We start from the raw sequence: 20,795 nt of genomic DNA, 5'->3' as shown, positions 1-20,795 counted from the left end.
GAGCTGCTCAATTTCCCAAGGGTCTTTAGGCCAAGTGCTCCAAAAGTGGATGCTGCTGCCACAGTGACTGCCTCTGCCCTGCTGGTGGTGTTGGGGCCAAAACATGCTCCCCTCTCACCCAGGTGAAAGAGCTTTCTTACTCACCTTTGAAACTGTCTTTGGTATTTGTGGGTTGAGAAACCTGGAAACCACAGTAGCTGCCCATGATTCAGCACCCTGAAGTCTGCTCCAGTCCTGTCTGTGGCCCAGGCTGGGCTCCATTCCACTCAGAGCCTGGTATGATAGACCCTTCCTGTCACTCTTCCAGGATGTCTGGTTGGAAATCTGTTTCACTTTGTCATTTTGTGGCTTCTGCTGCTCTAGAATTTATTTAGAGTCATTTTTTACAGGTATTTTAAGGGCTTTGGGAAGAAAGCAGGAGCATGTCTGTGCTTATAATCCACCATCTTGGCTCCACTCTCCTACCCCCATCCCCCAGCAAGTACATATTAAGCACTGTGCTAAGGACTAAGAATATGAAGACAAAAAAATAAAAATAAAAGACTATCTTAAATTAGTTCACATCTTAATGGGGAAGACAACATGTACGCATGTATGTGATTTCATGTATTCATATACATACTTATTCACACTGAAAAATACAAAATAAGTACAAAATGACTGAGGTGAGGGCAGTAGCAATTGCAAATACTAGGAAGACTTCATAAAGAAATTAAGCTTGAGTTAATGCTTTAAGAAAATAAGGAAATCTGTGGGAGGGAAGGAGGATGTACACTACAAATAATAGGGGCAACCAGTATAAAGGCACAAAGAGATAAAGAGGGGAAAGGTCAAGAGCGAGAAACAATAAGACCAGTTTGACTGACCATAGAAGTTGGAAATGGGGCTCATAATGAGATTCAGGAAGTAGATGGGGAACAGCTTTGAAGGACCTTGAGAGTCAAATAGTGGTTTTTATATTTTATCTTTGGACAATAGGAAGCACTGAAGTTTATTGATTAAGGGAGTGACATAGACAGATTTGCACTTTAGGAAAATCATGTTGGCAATGGAATGGAAGATGAATTAGAGCAGGTCATAACTTGCGGTTAGGAGACTAATTAGGAAGCTACTATAATAGTCCAGGTAAGAGGAGATGACTGCCTGAACTTGGATGGTGGTTGAGACAGTAGTGAAAAGGGGAATGATACAAGAAGTATTACGGAAGTTGAAATCACAGCTTTTGGCAATCATTGGGATATGTGGGTGAAAGAAAATGGGAACTTCAAGCTGACACCAAAAATGTGGACCTAGATATACTTGAAGGTAGTGTCCTCAAGAGAAATAAGGAAGCAATTCTGAGTCTCATTCATTGTCCAACATCAAGGTCTGGTCAAGATCAATGTGTTAACAGACTAACTCTATGTAATGTCTATTCAACTTTATACCATAGGTTGGGGAAAAAGGCAGTGTTCATTCAATTAGCTTCTCTTATATGGATCATAGAATCATGAATTTAGAGGCAGAAGGGATCTCAGAGGTAATTTAATACAACTTCCTCTTTTCTGTAGATGAGGAAGATTAAGCCTCAGAAGATTGATTTATCCATGGTCACACAAATAGTATACATTAGAAAGGAGATTTGAACCCAGGGCCTCTGATAGTTAGACTAAATGGTTGTTAGTGAATATGGATCTCATCTAAAAGGCTCTGGTATGTAATTGTCATCATTCTCTTCTTGACCTCATTTGTGGTGTGATATATAAAGTTGTGGTGAAATGAACACACTGTTATCCACAAACAGGAACACCTAGAGTACTTCACCACTTTTAGTGAATGCATTTTCTATTTGGATTTTTTGATAGCTATCCTTGATGATGGGTATAAACACCTTTGGCTATCATGTCTCCCTGTTATCTTACTTATTTTATATTAATAATAATAATCAAAAGGTAAAAACAAAGTGATCTTTGTTGTTATTTCTTTCAAGGAATCTTACATGATTTTGCCACGCAAATGGGGAAAAAACTTCACCTTGCTGAAGGAGAGACTTTGAAGTGGTATTTTGTTCTACAAAAAGCTTTTTAAAATCAAACAATGGGAATACTAGGATTCTGGATTCTGTATACTTTTTTAGTCAACTATGTGTCTATAAAGTGGTTTATGCTGTTGAATGTAACTTGCAAAAGTTTCCATGTTTTTATTTTAAAACTCCATCAAGGATTCCTTCAGCACATATGGAAACTTCTATTCTAATGAAATTATTCACTTTGCAGGTATAACTCTTAGTTATTATTGATAATTTCTAAATTGTCTTTTTTTGGGGGATAGCAATAGTAATTATTATTTTTCTTGCCCTCTAAGGTATCTTGAAAATGTATGCTAGCTGTTCTATCACCTTCACAGACTTTTCTTAGATTTATTTGATCAAGTCCAGCTGCTTGTTCCATCTCTGTTTTATCTTACGCTTTTTCTACTTTTTCCTATAGAATCTGGGTCTGTGAGATTCGATGACACATATGGTGGGTCCACATCATTGATGGAGAAGAATTTTTTATAAAAATCCTGACAAATCTTTTCTTTTTTCCAACTGCTATACTCCTTCCAATTACATTCTTAACTATGCTTCAGATGATCTGTTTTAGTCTAGTTTCTTGCCAAGATTTCTGTAAATTTGGTTTTCCTCCTATTGTTTCTTCCTGTACCTCAAACTCAGGGTGAATGATCTGTAGAAAACTTAGGGAATCAATAAAAAATATTTGTTAATTGTTTAATTTCAATAAGACACTATTGATAAGTGCTAGAGATATAAATTCAATGGATGACACAATCTACTTACAAGGACTTCATATGCTAGCAGGGGAGACAAGAAGGACATACAAAAGTATATACAGAATAAATACAAAGAGAAGAAATATGCAGTAGCAAGACCGTTTAGGAGTGATAGGACTAGTAGCTGAGGCTTCATGTAGAAAGTAAGGCTTAAGCTCCACCCTGAAAGGAAAGAAGAATTCTGTGATGTGAAGGTAAGGAGGGAGTACATTCTAGGCATTGAGGATAGTCTATAAAAATGTAAATCTTAGCCTGAATAGAGTCAGCTCCAGGTGCTTTGCCTCATGAAAGAAGCCCTCAAAACCTCTTCTTCAGCTGGAAGTTCAGCTAAGGAGGGATTGACTTCAACCTGAGGTCAATGGCCTCAGCACTGGCCGAAGACCCATGGTGCATCTCCTCTACTCAATGCTGATGGAGCCACATTGATTAGTGATAAGGATGTGATGGGCTGAACACTTCCATGGTGTTCTCAACAGATCATCATCAATCAATGCTGAGGCCACTTACTATTTACCTCATACTGAAATCAATCCCTCCCTAGCTGCTAAGAACTGTGCTTGGTACTGGAGATGAAAAACTTGAAACAAGTCCTGCCTTCAAAGAACCCGAGTTAGGTGGGATGGTAAAGAGGAATAATGTGTCTAAGCCTAGAGAGTTCACCATGAGTCTGATTGTAAACAGCTTTAACTATTGGATAAAGATGTTCATATTTTTCCTAGAGGTAATAATAATAAGACATAACATCTACTTTGTGCCAGGGACTGTGCTAAGTGCTTTACAATTATTATTTTACTTGATCCTCAAAACAACCATGAGAGGCAGGTATCATTCTTATCCCTATTTTACAGATAAGGAAACTAGGACAAACAAAAGTTAAATGACTTGTTCTCACAAAGCTAGCTAGTTTCTGAGGCTACATTTATACTCAGGTGTTCTGACTTCAGGCCCAGCACTCTAGCCACTGAGCCACCTGGCTACAATAGGGAGCCGCTGGGCTTTTTGAGTCAAGAAATGAGATGGTCTTAACTGTGCTTCAGGAAAATTGGAAGTTGTATGAAGGATAAATTGGAAAATAGGAAAGCCTAAAAAAGTTAGACTAATTAAGGGACTAGTACAATAGACTTTTTAGAAGTGGTGAGAATGTGAACTAGGGTAGTAGCCATGTAAGGAGAGGGAAGGGGATATATGACAGCAGTGCTGTCAAGGCAGAATTATCAAGAATTTACAATGCATTCAATATGGAGCAGTGAGGAAATTGGAGATGACTAATGCTGCAAACCCAGGTAACTAGAAGGTTGATGGCATCCTTAAAAATAAGAAAGTTAAAAAGAAAAGTAGTTTTAGGGGAAAATAAAAATTCTCTTTTACATATATTGTGTCTGAAATACCTATAAGATATTCAGGTGGAAATGTCCAATATGCATTTGGTGATGTATAATTTAGTATACAGCTAGACATGTCAGAAAAGAACCAAGAGAGTTGTCAAAGGGGTGGAACCAAGATGGCAGAGTAAAAGCAGGGACTTGCTAAAGCTCTCCCCACAAACCCAGCCAAACACCTGTAAAAAAATACAGAAACTCAACAAATTCTGGAGCTGCAGAACCCACAGAATGATGGAGTGGAGCAAATCTCCAGCCCAAGACAGCCTAGAAGGTTGATGGGAAGCATCTTTTGCACCAGGCTGGGAGCGGAACACAGTTTGCATGGGTCACACCTCACAAATGGGGACTGAATCACTGGCAGCTGTGGCTTTTTCCAGACTTCTTGACCCCAAAGCACAGAGGACAACTTAGAAGGTCAGTGGAAAAAGCCGGTAGGACCTTGTAAGAGAGTAGCAAGGTCCAGCCCGAGCCCCAGGATGGAAGATGGGACAGAGGAGCCTGTGGCAGCAGTGGCTGTTTCTGGAGCTCTAGGTTTACAGATTATGGGGGGATTGAGCACCTGACAGTAAACCCCCCTACCCCTACTGAAAGCAGAGAACTACCTTGACAAAAAGTGGCTGGGAAAATGAGCAAACGGGGGGAAATATCAGACTACAGAATCTTACTTTGGTGACAAAGAAGATCAAAACATATAACCAGAAGACAAAGTCAAAGAGAGTTGTCACAAAACCCAGAGAGGAGAATATTTTTAGGAAGAGGGTTCCTGCCAAATCGACAGAGAATTCAAAAGGAATGAGGTTTGAGATTTACCTTTAAGAGACTCTTGGTAACTTTGGAGGAAACAGTGCCAGCTGATTGGGTCACAAACCAGACTGTAAAGGTTTAGTTAAGAAATGAATGAGAGAAGAAGTAGAGTCAACAAGATGGCCAACTTCTTCTCACAGTGCTAAAACATGAAGAAGAGATATAGAACAAGAGCTTAATGAGATGGTTGGGGCCTTAAGGATAAGGGAAGATTATCTTTTGAAGGTCATTTAGAGTAACTTCCCAATTAAATCCAACAGTTTTGTGTTTTGTTTGTTTTTTAATACCAGGAGATATAGTTTTTCTGGCCTGGTGATTTGAATCAAGACCAAATTAAGACTTGAAGTACTCAATTACTAGTTCCTTAATTACTTTTAGTTTCAATTCTCAATTAGATGTTCTGTTCAATCCTTTCAAATGCACAGGTGATTCTCTTAGGTAAAAAAAAAAAAAAAAAAAACAGAAAACAAATAAGAATTGCTACTTTTGTTTGCTTTTTTTTAACTCATTTTCAAAGTCTTTTTCACCTGAGCAGTTGTCCTTTCCCAAAGATGAGGAACCTATTGCCTTGAGGCCACATGTGGCCCTCTAGATTCTCAAGGGAGGAGCTTTGACTGAATCCAAACTTCCCGGAATAAATCTCCTTAATAAAAGGATTTGTTCTGTAAAACTTGGACTCAGTCAAAAGGCTGCACCCAAGGATTTAGAAGGCTACATGTGGCCTAGAGGCCACATGTTCCCCATCCCTGCCCTATCCCTTTCTTGATCCTCCTCTCTTTTCCAATGTTATCTTTTCAAACATGACATTTTTATTGTCTTTTGGATTCATGACCAGCTTCATCTCATTCTGAGCTTCATTCCTGCACCCCCATACTATTTTTACAGGATTTTGTGATGCTTTAGTATCTCTCTTCTTTGTCCTTGCTTCCATTTTCTGCATTTCAATTCTGTAACATGTCTGTTAAATACCTACCATGTGCAAAACACTGTTCTAAGTGCTTGAGGATACAAAGACAAAATGAAAAACTGTCCATGTTCTCAGGAAACTTTCTACTTGGGGATACAGAGTACTACAAAATATGGGCAAAAGGAAATACAAGATAATTTAAGTAAGGAGAGAACCCTAACAGCTAGGGGGATTAGAAAAGCTTCTGGTAAATGATGGACACTTATCTGAACCTTGAAGAAAGCTAAGAATTCTAAGGAGTGGAAGAGAAGAAACCTGTCATTCTATGAAAGGTGGACAGCCTGGGCACAGCACGAAGGTAAGAATTAAGAGTACAGATCAAGAAGGAGCCCAGTTTGGTCAGACACTGACTGTGTGCAGTCAGGTATAAAAGAAAGCTGGGTAAGTCCTAGCAAATAAAAGAAGAAGAAATGGAAGCAGCATCAGATTTTATATTCTTGGACACAAAGATCTCTGCAGATGGCAAATACAGCCATGAAACTAAAAGATGCTTCTTGGAAGGAAAGCCACAGCAAATCAGGATGATATATTAAAAAGCAGAAAAATCACCTTGCCAACAAAGGTCCAAAGCTATGGTTTTTCCAGTACTAAAGTATGGCTATAAGAGTTGGACTATAGGAAAGCTGAGCACCATAGAATCCATACTTTTAAACTGTGGTGCTTGAGAAGATTTTTGGGAGTCCCTTATCCAAGGAGGAGATCAAATCAGTTAATATTTAAAGAGATTAATTCAGGCTATTAGGTGAAAGGTCAAATACTGAAGGTGAAGCTTACTTTGACCATATCATGAGAAGAAGAGACCCTGAAGTCTTTGGAAATTTGGGGGAAAAAGACTCTTATGTTAGGAAAGGTTGAAGGAAAAAGGAAAAGGGGACAGCAAGAGGATGGGATAGATCAATAGTATCATGGAAGCAGTGAACATGAGTCTAGACAGACTTCAGGAGATAGCGGAGGACAGTTTGCCTGACTTGCTGGTATATGAGGTCACCAAGAGTTAGACATAATTAAATGAATGAATGACAACAAAAGCTGGAAAAGTAGGCTGGAAACAAATGGTCAAGGAATTTAAATATTAATCTAAGGAGTTTTTCTTTTATCATAGACAAAGTAAGGAGCAACTAAAGATTCTTGAGCAGGGAACTGGTATGGTTAAACCTGTGTTTAGGAAGATTACCTTGGCAGATGAGTGAAAGATGAATTAAAGAGGGAAGACAATGGAAACAGGGAGACTAATCAGCAGGCTACTGCAATAATCCAGGTGGGAGATGGTAAGGACATGGACTGGGTGGTGATTATATGAATTGAGAAGGAAATGAATTAATGAGTTGTTCTGGAGCAAAAATCAGTAAGATTAGGTAATTCACTATATAAAGGGTGAAACAAGTCATAAAGCAGAGGGAAAACTTGAAAATAAACTATGTTCCCTATGTTTAAAAAATCTAATTTGTGAGTTCCCTATGCTTCCACATCATATTTTTATACATCTTTCTCTTTTTCTTCTCAATGTTGCTTTTTTTTCAGGCCTCGAGGATTTCATTCTTGACAATTTCTCATCACCGTTGTTCTAACTCCCCATGTAGAAATCTAGGTCTTGAGATACTACCTATTCTTTGTTTGAACATTAAAATATGTTCTTTGAAAATCTAGGGTGGTACCAGAAAAAAAATTGGCTTTCTTTCCTTCTTCATCACAAATTTCAAGATAGAGTTATTTCTCTGCTTTCACCGACTCGGATTTTGATTATTTCTACTTCAAAAGTCAGTTCCTCCTTATTGGTCAAAATCAGGTGTGGAAAGATATCTCATTCCATTATATCCTTCTTTTAAAAAATGAAATTATCTTTAAAGCAAACTAGCAAATTATTATCTGCTTTGCTATGGTCAGAGAGAGAACTTCAGCACTTGCCTGTATACTGAGATCCTCCATTGTTACCAAATTATGCATCCATAAGAGCTTGGGACATGTAATTTATAAATGGTCAAAGTGAGGCTCAGATATACAAGGTTACACTATTCAAAAGAATTAAAATTATACATAACAGGAAAATATTCATGATGAGCATACATAGATTACATGTTATGAATGACTAATTACATAGAAGAATTAATGAAAATGATGTTATTTGTAGCATGTATGAGCAAAAAAGAGGTAATCTAATAGTCATGTAACAAAAAACAAAAGACAACAGATTGTCATCCTTGAAATAGGTGAAGAACAAAAGGAAGAATTTCTTTATATTACATAAATCCTCAATGAAGGATTAATGGGAAAATAACAAAAAAAAATACACAGAATGATAAAGTATGGATGGGGGGCTACATGAGTGAAAACGAGATTCGCAAAAATGACATAATGAATTTACCAAAGTACCAAAGGTACTCAATTGTTTTAGAAGAGTCTTTTGCTGATGAACACTCCAGAATTTAAATGAAAAGAAGCTAGAAATCTTGTAATTTTTCTATAGAAGATAACTTTGGAGATGGGCATGCAATTTCATTCAGAGGGGGATTCTTTTTCCATAAAGAAATTAACACCCAAGATGCTTGGGAACATCCCAAAACTTGGGGGTCAAGAAGATAGAAAACCTGGGACTGATAGGAGTCAGTCTCTTTGGGTCAATTATCCATGAGAGTACACAAAGTACTAAGTTTGTCCACAAAATTTCTTCTATAATGGAACTAACAAGCTTATAGATTCAGAGTTAGATCTGGAAGGCGTTTTAGAGGTCATCAATACTAAACCTCCCATTTTACAGATGAAGAAAATGAATCCCAAAGAGATTAAATAATTTGAGCAAGATCACAAAGGTAACAAGAGTAGTAGAAATTCAAATCTAGATCCTAGGAGCCCTAATCCAATATTCTTTCCACCAGTGGTAGGAATCCTGACCCACACTAAGTGTCAAGCACTGTGTTAAACCATGGGTGTGTTTGTCCTTCATTGCTGAAGAAGACCATTCCATCAGACAAATAATGACGTGACTTACACTTGATTTTGTTTTGAATGAGGGAGAGCTGTGCAGGTCACCAGCCTCACTTCTCCAGAGCCATCTGAATTCAGTGACCGGATATTCATCAGGATGACTGGAGATGACCCAGGATGAGGCAACTGGGGTTAAGTGACAGCTAGTGAGTGTCAAGTGTCTGAGGTGAGATTTGAACTCAGGTCCTCCTGACTCCTGCACTGCTGCTCTATCCACTGCACCACCTAGCTGCCCCTAAACCATGGGTAAACAAAAACGAAAGCAAAGGTAGCTCCTGACCTCAAGGAGGTTAAATTCTCATGAATGAAACAGCATCCAAAGAGAAGTAGACGTCAGGGAGAGACACTCTGGTAAAGAAAGTTATAAAGACATTAAGTGCATTCATAGGAATTGGGTTTATACACCTCACCCAAGAACAGTGACAGAATCAATTTTATTATGGTTCATGAAACCATAAATGGGAGTGAAAGTGATTAAGAGTACTCCAAGTGCCAAAACCATTAAATAAATATGATTAACTTAATAAAAGATCATCTGTAATATCTGGTATAATACTAATTACACTTTGAAACAACAAACATAAACGTTTTTGACAAAAACAACGTATTCTAAAAGTCAGTGCAATTTTAAAGGTTTAACACTTGAAAGTGTTTTTAAAACAAACTGTAATAGTTTTCAGTCCTATGTAACAATACAGTTCTGTGTTTACCACTGACAAGTGAAAAATAATTGACTGAAGAGCAACACTTCAGAATCTGACAACACTTGGCAATATTATAGAATGAAAGGATCTCAGAGGCATACATGTTTATAGTCATCAGTTAGTCTAACCCGTACCCGAATAGGAATCACTGATATCATGGCAAGATGTAACAGCAGTTGTTGATGAGGAGGAGGAAGAGGATGATAATGATGGATGATGATGATGATTGATGACGATGTTGTTCAGTCACGTCCAACTCTTTGTGATCCCATTTGGGGTGTTCTTGGTTTGCCATTTCCTTTCCTAGTTCATTTCACAAATGGGTTAAGTGATTTGCCCAGGGTCATAGGACTAAGTGTCTGAGTACAGATTTGAATTCAGGAAGATGAGTCTTCTTGACTTCAGGCCTGGCACCCTATCCAGTAAGTCACCTAACTACCCTCAAGAAGTTATTATAAAAGGTGAAAGTAATTTCTGGGGCAGGGGGGGAGGCAGCAAAGTGAGGTAACCTCATGGGCAAGAAGACCAACCTCTCTCTGACCCACAGCAGCTATATTACTGTAGGCAAGTCATATCGCTTCTCAATACTCTAAGCCGATGTTGTAAAACTCAGATAGGAACCACTAAACCGTATATAAGGATCTTGGGGGGCAGGCACATCTTGACTTAGAAAACTACATGTTAGCGTTATCTATGTTTTATTGTATTTTATTTAATTGCAGAGATGATAATTTGCCTCAGTAAGGGGGATTTTCTTCTTTTGGTAGATCTCTGTACACCACTAAAACTGTAGCCCTGGTGCCAGTTCCTAATTTCATAAAGCTCATTTGTCTTTAGGAAGCAACATGCATTAAATGTCACCATTTCTCTGATTAGGAACATTCCTCTTGTTTCCTTTTTCTCTTTCCTCTATTCATAGTTCCTTCACTGATTCAACAGGAAAGCTATGAGTCAGAGCTAGATGATAAGGCACATCTATACATTTTTGCCTTATTATAAAATAAAATTGTTTGTCTCAAGTTCTTTTAGTTTATTTTGTGTACCCAATGCTCCCATTATTTTAATGGTTAATTAAAATTGAAATGGGTGATTTTATATGTGGTAGTCATTAAAAGAAGGTCTTCTTGATCATCTAAAGATGGAAGCTACTCTGTTCTTCAAATTTATTACCCTCCAGAAAGGAATTCAGAAAGTGGAAGACAGAGTTGCTTTCACTGAATCTTAATCTACCTGAACCTATTAATTCTGATGTAGGAATACAGCAGAAAATAGAGTCCAGGATCTCTAAGCCTTATGTATAAAATACCAATTCTCCAAAAGGAGGGTACACAGTTTCAAAGAGAATTTCTGTTAAAAATCATTGAAAGGACTGCAAACAAAACAGGGAAAGCTTATTCCCCTTTAGCTGGTATCAGAGAGGGTAGATTCTGAATGTACATTGTCAAACACAAGGATCAATACATAGACAAACATTTTTTATAAAATATGCATTATTTAATCAAATATTATTCTCCATAACTAGAGAATAAAATGGACAATTTATAGAAAGACAAGAAATAAATGAAAATGGATAATTTATAAAAAGATGAAAAATAAATGACTTTTTTCCTATTAAATTAATGCTTCCTCAGATTTAAAAAATTTCTGGATTTCTGGATTTTTATTAAAGGCCAGGTGGACTAGACTATTACAAAGACTACAATACAATTACCTTGTTTCCTCTTCGAAATTCTAGCTGGCCAATGATCATACTTTTAATAGGCTTTTAATAACCCTCAATGGAAGAAACAAAGTCTTTAAATTGAAATTAAAATCTATAATCCTTGGAAAAAATGGAATTACTTTCACATTAGAGGTAGGGTTGTGTTTAGGGTTGGGGGAATAGGGAATTAATTTCCTAGAGCAAGTGGTACAAATGGAGTTGGAAGGAAGAGTTCCAGGGCATCCTAACTCCATTAGTATTCATGCTGGTTTAATATAGAGCAATAGAGTAAGAGACCATAATCTACTTTTCACTGCTCTCTATTGCTCAGATTGCTATGCAAGTAGAATGAGACAAAATTTCATTATTTAATATTTGTAGCAAATGATCACTCATTTATATCATGAGAAATTTGTAATAAAATAGAAAATAACATCAATAGTGCTGATAATCGTTCATTCTAATTATTTTAGCTCTCTTAGTGTCCCTAAATATATGTGTCGTATTTGCCACTGAGCTTAATTAAACTGAGATGACTGGACTAATTAAAACCATAGTAAACATAAGACTAAATAATCAAATGCAAGTTTTTCTTTCTTCCTTTTTTGGGCAATGCTATAAGAAGCTGTAGCAATTTTCAGTGGTGAGTTATTTGAGATTATTTTGGTGGCATAAAAAGTCATCTCTGTGTACATGTTCAGTTCAAAAAAGCTAACACTAAATTTTGAGCTGGAAAAAATTAATTTACCTGGTTTCAAAAATTCTATCAATTTGAAACAATATTATCATGTAACCGCAATGGCACATAAATATCTTTAAAAAACCCATTTTTTCCTCAAATTTGTAAATATATCCTTTTTTTTTTTTTGGTGACAACTTAATAGGCTGGTTTGATTATCTGAACTCATCAAAGATGAACCATAACAATTCAATAATTCCTTAGAAAAATATATGATTGCACTTCAAGGTAAATACCAATACATGCATTTAATCACTAAAAATATAACCCATGGACCTTTTTCTAGTTTTAAGAGTTGTATTATTGCAGTCTAAGAGAGTTTCAATTATATTTTTTTAAGTAAATGTTTTAAATGGAAATTGCTATCCAAATTCTATGTGTGAATAAACTTACTTCCCCTAATCACCATAAAAAAACCTAATTATATAAAAATATAAAATATAACATGTGGACCTTTTTTCTAGTTTTCAGAGCTGAATTATTACAATATAAGAGAACTTCAAATGATCTTTACTTAAGCTAAATGTTTTAAATGGAAATAGATAATCATCTATCCAAAATCCATGTGTGAATAAACTTCCTTCATTCATTCACCACAAAAAAAAACCTAATTATTGTCCCAAAAAGAATGGATTTGGAAAAACAATGTCCTGCTTCCATCAGTATCCTCAGAGAGTCCTCATTTGTTCGGTTCAGTTTGTTTTTTTTTTTTGCCTCGTTTCTGGCAGACATGAAACAATAAGATGTAATACACAAGAACTATCAAAAGGGAGCACTTTTGAGCCACTGAAACCGTGTGTCAGCCTGAAAACCACAATCTCCAACTATGGACAATGATACTAGCTCAGGTATTTTATGTGCTAAAATGATCATTAAAAATTAAGCACCACATATAAGCTGCCATTTAGAATATTAATTTACCTTTACTAATCATCTTTTTAACTTGAGGCTAAAAGAGTTCACTTACCATTCGGATATTCAGGTTTAGTCCAGGAGATGTTAAAGGAGTCAGATGAGTAGGATTGGACTTTAGGAGCAGGTACACCTTCTGGGACAGTCTCATCAGTTAAAGCCATACTGATCTCACTGATTTTGCATCCCCCTCCTGTACAAGCCTTAAAATATCAAAGAAAAGCAAATAACTACATTGTGCTCCATGTCAGAACTGGCCAAATGAAAATTGATAAAAGGGCACCTTTCATTTGATGTCTCAACAGGCTAGAAAACAAACAGCTAAAGGTAACCATAACTCCATTCCTGATAACTCTGCAAATGATTGTGGTTCAAAGTTTAAGTTTGGCTTTTGAGGTTTCTGTTCTGTTATTTAAAGATATAGACCAGACATCTATAATATTATTAAGAAAGCTTAACTCTATGAATTATACATGCCTATATCCCATACCATTACAGTTTACATATCATTGCTGAAATTACCTTGTCTTATTGGTAAGAGATTAAACTGCACTTAAACCATGCAGCAAAAGAATACCCCAAACTCTATGCAAAGCAACTATATAGCAAACAAATTCACTTCATAGAAAGTAGAAAGGCCTAAGAGAATTCCTTTTTATTTCCAGTAGAGTGACCATGTTATTAGAGTTTACATAAAATGTGAAAAATGAATAAAACATTATTTATCATAAATCAATACATAAAAGTTGTTGAGTGCATCTTTAATGGATAGAAGGGTCAAATCGTTTGAGTTTCAGGTGCTAGATGAGATTAAATCCAACACGACAAAAAAACTTAAAATGATCACAATGCCAAACTCTTGCCTACTAAAGGGCTCATCTTGCCAGGGATAATCATAATAATAAGTGTAAAAAATATTCAGAAACTTACACTATGCGTGTGCTCATATAATAACCTAAAATATATGAAAAAATAAGTTGATGTATTGGGGAAATAACTACATTATTTAATCATCCAAATAAGCATTTCTGTAGTAAATTTCAGTTCATGCTAAAGGATTTTCTTAAATGTATTGACCAAGAAATAGCAGCAAATATATACACTTATGATCAATATATTTGAAAACCATATTTAAGCTACTATTCAACCACTCCTTAAGAGTGAATTACAATTTATAACATTAATTTCAAATACATCACTAAGACATTTGCTTAAATTCAAACAAAAGTTATTAAGAAAATGAAGCAAAAAATACTCACAGAAGATATACAAATTCTGATGGTACTATTTTTAAAAGCAAATATGCAATGTTTTAAAAATCAAAACATCTGTGTATATGTTGGGGAATGCTCTCTCTCTCTCTCTCTCTCTCTCTCTCTCTCTCTCTCTCTCTCTCTCTCTTTCTCTCTCTCTCTCTTTCTCTCTCCACAATTTAGTCCTTTAGTCTTCATTTGTTAATGCTTCTAACACAGAAGGATTTTGTGGTTACCTTTATCCCAACAATATAAGGGAAATATAGCTCTCTCTTAATTAGTCACTTTTCATTGCAGCACAAAACTATTTTTCATCGTACAGCTGCAATACAACTGGGAGTAATGAGATATTTTTTTCAACAGATCATACAATAAAACTGCCTACTGTCTTTTCCATATTGTAATAATACAGGAATTTCACAGACCATCAGAATGTTTTTTCATCAAACTTTAAGTTTAAAAATGGGTTAAATTTTGGTCTGGGCATTAAACTGCATAGAGACTGGGCCCCTAATTAGCCTCTGTGGGCTTCCTCTAATTCTTAGCTATGGCATACGCATAATATATGTAAAAGATAAACTTGTCTTGTTCTGGAATGAAATCTTTGCAAATAAAGAAGAATCAACTGATCATGTTGCCAAATTCTTATTGCACACCTAATCACCTCCAAAGTTTCAGGGTATGTCTTCTAGTAGCTTAAATTACTATCAGCTGATTAAAAAAAGAACTCCCAACTATGGTCTCTATATGCTGAAAGTCAACCAGCAAGAAGGAAAAGAGATCATATAGCAAAGGTGAATTATCATGGAGAAAGGTTCAAAGACTCACCAAATGGATTAAAATTCTAATACTTTTATTTTCTAGCTTACTAGTTTGTTTTTTTTTTTTTTTGGTAGGAGGTAAGCAGAAGGAGAGTTGGAGGAAGAGAGATGGAATATACCACAGAGTTCCACCAGATAAAACTTGGGGTTAAATATTATGACCGTGATAATTATTTATTGAACTCCCCAATTTTCCACTTTCCCAGTGACTGACTTTCAAGTAAACAGCTATTCTGATCAGAATAGAATATGCTTTTTAATACTCTAAGATTTTGCTCCATGACTTAAAAAGAAAGGTAAAGTCATAATATAGCCTGAGATAATTGGAGAAACCCTGAAGTTAATAAGCATTCTATTCCATCTGTTTGTGATTAGAGGTAGGTGGACTAGTAACCTGACAAATGCACATCTTAAAGATAAAGGTCATCTATCTTCCCACAGTGTTCTGTGCTCTAGGCTCTCCTTCCAGCACAGTATTCCACTGAATGCCCTAGGTTCCTAGGTTTCCTATTGATGAACCTTCAAAGATTTTGCCTTCTTTCTACATCTTGCTCTGGGAGCAGTAATCAATTCAACCCTACCCTTCCCAGAACGAACATCTCTCTCCACTGCTTTATGACTCCACTCACAATCTTTCTGGCTTCCCTGATCAAATATCTTTCTCTGGCCACCATACTCCTATAAGGGTTGTCTTTCCCTATTAAAATGTAAGTTTCTTAAGGGCAGGAAACTGTCATATCTTTTCTCCTTGTGTTCCCAACACTTATCACCATGTTTGGCACAAAGTGAGTCTTTGATGCATTTTTTTCATTAATTCATTCAAAAATCATCTTTACTGATGAAACCATAACATATGCAAAGAATACCTAGGAAACAGAACTGTCTTCTACACTTCCCTAATGTGAGTATTACTTTTCTTTTATATAGACACAGAATGTAAGACCTTTGAGGTCAAGAACTTTGGGTAATCTAAAGTTACTGTCAGTCTCAGCACCTGTCACAGTATTCTACAAAACCCAATAGACTTTCACCAATACCCAATAGTATCTCATTTGAGCTTTGCAACAGTTCCAGAAAGTAGGTGCCGTTATTATTCCCACTTCACAAATGAGGAAACTGGGGCAAATTGAGGTGAAAGGACTTGTGCCAGATCACATAGTTTATAAGTATATGAAGCAGGATTCAAACTCAGGTCTTCCTGACTCCACAATTCTATTTGTTTAATACCTAGCTGTACCTAACTTCCATATGTGGATAAAAGAAACTACCGATCTTCCAGTTACTCAGATTTGTAACCTAAGAATCATCCTCAACTCATCACTTTCACTCATCCCTGATTTCTAATAAATTGACATATCTAATTGATTTTGCCTCTTTGACATCTCTCTGCTTATATTATAACTATCCTACCCTAGGCCTTCATATCATCTCTCACCTAGACTATCACAATGATTTCTTATTGGTCTCATACTCAATCTCCCTCATACAGCTCATCTTCCACACAGTTTCTATATTTATTTATTTTTAAATCATACTACTATGTCACTTTCCTGCTCCAGAAGCTTCAATAGCTGCCCATTGTTCTTAAAATATAAACTCCTCTGACACGTGAAGCCACAGTCTGATCCTATCAATTGTCTTCAGGCAAATCATACACTACTCCCCTTACACATATAACACTATAGCCAACTTGGCCTACTTTATGTTCTCTATACACAACATTCTATCTTCTGCCTCTACGCTATCTTTCCAATACCTAGAGTGTTCTTCCTCCCCAGGCCTACCTTTTGCAATCTTGACTTTTTTCAAACTCACTTTGACATTTACTTCAAGAGTCTCTTCCTGATGTTCCCATGTCTCAAAGTTTCACCACTGTATAGGGCCTGGCATTTGGGAGGCATTTAACAGTGTTGATGGATAGTGACCATCTAAACATTTCTCAATTAATGTAATAGTACTAACACCTCATCCACATTTTTCTATCTTTTCCAAAAGAACTATATTTTCAGAAGCATTCATTCTGATATGGCACAAATGGAATATTTGGAGTACATGATTCAAATCAAGCTACCTTACTACATTCAACATGGCTCCCTGGTCTATCAAAGCTGAACCAATAAATCCCAATGGAGGTAACCTTCAGAGTTAGTCTGTCAGGTCTGAAGAGGTTCTGAGGGGAAGGTAATAGGGCTCCTCAGAAAAGATCTCCCCTCCAGATGGAAGGTAAGGGACTTTGCTGAATCCCAGCTCATTCACTTAGTGATAGATAGTTCCTATGATTCCCTTCCTTACCTGCCACAAACAACATGAAATACTTCATTAAACGTCTCAAATATTCCAAATCTGGGTAATTATATCTACAGCATTCCCAAGGTCTACTTATTTAGTTACCTTGCCCAAAAAAGAGTTTGTCTAACTTTGTTATTCTTTGTGATACTATGTAGATTCTTTGGGATACCCATTTATATTTCAAAATATACACTAACCATTTCTTTACTAATTTGATCTAGTATTTTTCCAGGAAATAAAGTCAAACTCAATGGACTATAGTTTACAGATTATTTTCTCTTTCTCTTTTGGAAAACTGAAGTAATATTTGCCTTTGTACAGTCCCATTGTACCTCTCCTATTCTTCATCATCTTTCAAATAACATGGACAAAAGTTTGGCAATTGTATTCATTGTTGCAGTACCTAAGGATGCAGTTCATCTGGATCAGGTGTCTTGAATTCATCATGAATGATGAAAAATACCTTCAAGTTGCCCTAATTTGTCAAATACTTCAATATTGCCAATGGACTCATGATTACTTAACATGGTCTCTGATAGCTCAAATGGTAACACACATGTTCTTCTTCACCTTATGTGACTTGTCTATATCCTATTATATAACCTCAAAGGAGAGGTAGCCAGCATTGGCCCAGAAGTAGCATTGGCCAGAGTAGATGATATTACCATTTATAAGTTTAATAATAATAAAATTAGAGAAAATATTTGCAAACACTTGCATTATCAACATTCATGTGCATACTTCTATTACATCACCTTCCACTAGTCTTAATTTAAAAAAAATAATAATAGATAACATTTACAACTATTTTGCATGTTATCATTTTTTTTTTAATGTGGTCTGATCACAACAGAGTATATGGAATTATACCTTCCTCGTTATTTACCCTGTTGTTCTCTGAACATAATCTGAGATTCACATATCACACTATTGATTCATATTGAATTTGCAGTCCTCTGAATTTCCCAGATTATTAAAAAATAAAATTTTTCTGCCAATGTTTTTTTTCTTTCCAGTTTGTACTTGTAAAGTCGATTTTTTGAACACATGTTAAAAACTTTACATTTGTCCCTATGATGTTGCAATTTATTAACTTGCCTTTAGTTGTGAATGTAAGGTCAAATTTTGGTTCCTGATTGTGTCATAGTGTGTATGTATATAGATATGTATATATAGATATATATATATATACATATATACTCAAAGTTGTCTTTGATATTTTCCCCCAAATGTTATTAATGTTTTAAGAACCTACTGATAAAGATAATGCTATTGAGTTAATTTACTAATCTGTTAATTTTAGAAGGTCACCAATTGGTCTACAGATTGAATTTGTGATATGTACATACATAGACATGCATACATACATAATATGTATATTATATGGCAAAAACTCTACTAACCAGAATTTTTGTAGCTACAAGTATTCTGAGTTATTTACCTGAAAAGCTTTTTTGTTTCAATATTGACTGAACAAAATCTTACATAATATCTCATGAAAAAAATAGAAAGAATAGAACGATATTGAAAAAGATATACAGATTCAGAAGTGGTTAAATGACCACAGTAGAATATTGGTGATTAAAAGATTAATGTTCATCAGGAAAAATGTCTCTAGTGGAGTTCCACAGGGATCTTTCTTTGGTCCTGTTCTTCTCAACAGCTATCATTGTTATTAATAACTTGAATGAAGATATAGATTATGAAAGCTGCAAATGACTAAAAGCAGGCAATCATAGCTATTGTCTCAAATGACATTGTGCCATAAAAGTGAATTTTTAATGACTAACAAATATCTGAAAATAAAAGGAAGCTGCAATTTCAAAGTGTCACCATAAATTCATAGTGGAGAGAGTGTTGGGCCTGGAATCAAAAGGACTTGAATTCATATCTTGCCTCAGATACTTATGAACTATGTGAATCTAGGTATATCACTTTTCTGCTATTTGCCCCAGTTTCCTTAACTGTAAGATGGAAATGATGATAGCATGTACCTCACAGGGTGGTTATAAGGATCAAACAAGATAATATTGGTAAAAAGCACTTAGCACACTGCCTGGCAGAAAGTAGCACTATATAAATTCCTTTCCCATCCTCCCATAACTTCATCAAGAACAGGTCCTGCCAGATGAACCATATTTCTTTTATGAGAGACTTAAAACACTGGTAGATCGGGGAAATGTAGCGATATTTTAGTTAAGATTTATCAAAGCATTTAACAATATCTCACATGTTATTCTTGTAGAAAACATAGAGATGGATGAGAAAATCACAGTTTGATGAATTTGAAACTAGTTGAATAACCAGAATCAATCCATTAATCAATCAATATTGACATGGTGTATTCCAGGATCAGGGCTTTGCCTTCTGAATTTTTATCAGTAATTTCAACAAAAATAAAGATGGAAGGTTTATCAAATTTACTGATAAAATGAAGCTAGGAAAGATATATAACACAATAGCACAATGACACAATCAGGAACCAAAATTTGACCCTATATTCCAACTAAAGTCAAGTTAATAAGTTGCAACATCCCAGGGACAAATGTAAAGTTTTTAATGTGGATTCAAAAAATCAACTTTACAAGTACAAACTGGAAAGAAAAAAACATTGGCAGAAAAAATTGATTTTTTAATAATCTGGGAAATTCAGAGGACTTCAAATTCAATATGAATCAATAGTGTGACATGTGAATCTCAGATTATGTTCAGACAACAGCAGGGTAAATAACGAAGGCGGCATGATCCCACATACTCTGTTGTGATCAGACCACATTAAAAGCATTGTGTTCAGGTCTGGGCTGTATTTTGAGGAAGTCGTTGATAAACTGGATTGTATCCAGACAGCAGTTGGGATGGATAAAAGTCCCTGGACCATTTCAGGTAATGATTATGGGGGAAACTAAATAGTTTGGAGGATAAAAGAATCAGTAGAATTTTGCTAGTGCTGGCATGGGGATGGGGAAAGGAAAGAACATGGTAATTATCTTCAAATATTGAAAAGAAGAAGGAATAGATTATTTCCATACCTCAGAAGGCAAAGTAAGGAAAAACTAGTAGAAATTACAAAGAACATATATATATGTGTGTGTGTGTATGTATGTATATACATGTACATGTATATATGTGTATACACACATATATATGAATACACACATATGTACGTATATGTGTGCAGGTGTGTATATGTGTGTGTATGTATGTAGGGAATTGCTATAATAAGGAAAAGCTAACTAACATTGAGTTATCAAAAGATAAATATGGGCTTCCCTAGGGGGTAGTAGGTCTTCTTAATTATTAATGATTAATCAAAGTCTAGCTGACTTTTTGTTGAGTCCAAAGTTAAGCAGATTCTTGTTCAGGTATGAGATCTATTCTAACTCTGAAATTCAGTGATGCTATAACCTGACCCATATTTTTATTCACCTT

The 20,795-nt window shown here is 35.7% G+C and overlaps 1 protein-coding gene across 1 annotated transcript in view; it reads right to left on the bottom strand.

The window, feature by feature from the left end:
- USH2A (usherin) overlaps positions 1–20,795 on the bottom strand; it is a 990,439-nt gene that overhangs the window by 500,479 nt on the left and 469,165 nt on the right. The window contains exon 34 of the mRNA XM_072647832.1: positions 13,059–13,206. Within this exon, the coding sequence (XP_072503933.1) occupies positions 13,059–13,206 (148 nt within the window). The remainder of the gene's footprint in view (positions 1–13,058; positions 13,207–20,795) is intronic.

Source organism: Notamacropus eugenii, chromosome 2 (assembly GCF_028372415.1).
Source record: "Notamacropus eugenii isolate mMacEug1 chromosome 2, mMacEug1.pri_v2, whole genome shotgun sequence".
Taxonomy (NCBI): domain Eukaryota; kingdom Metazoa; phylum Chordata; class Mammalia; order Diprotodontia; family Macropodidae; genus Notamacropus; species Notamacropus eugenii.
Note: the sequence above shows the minus strand (reverse complement) of the source record. Positions and strands in the feature narration are given on the sequence as shown.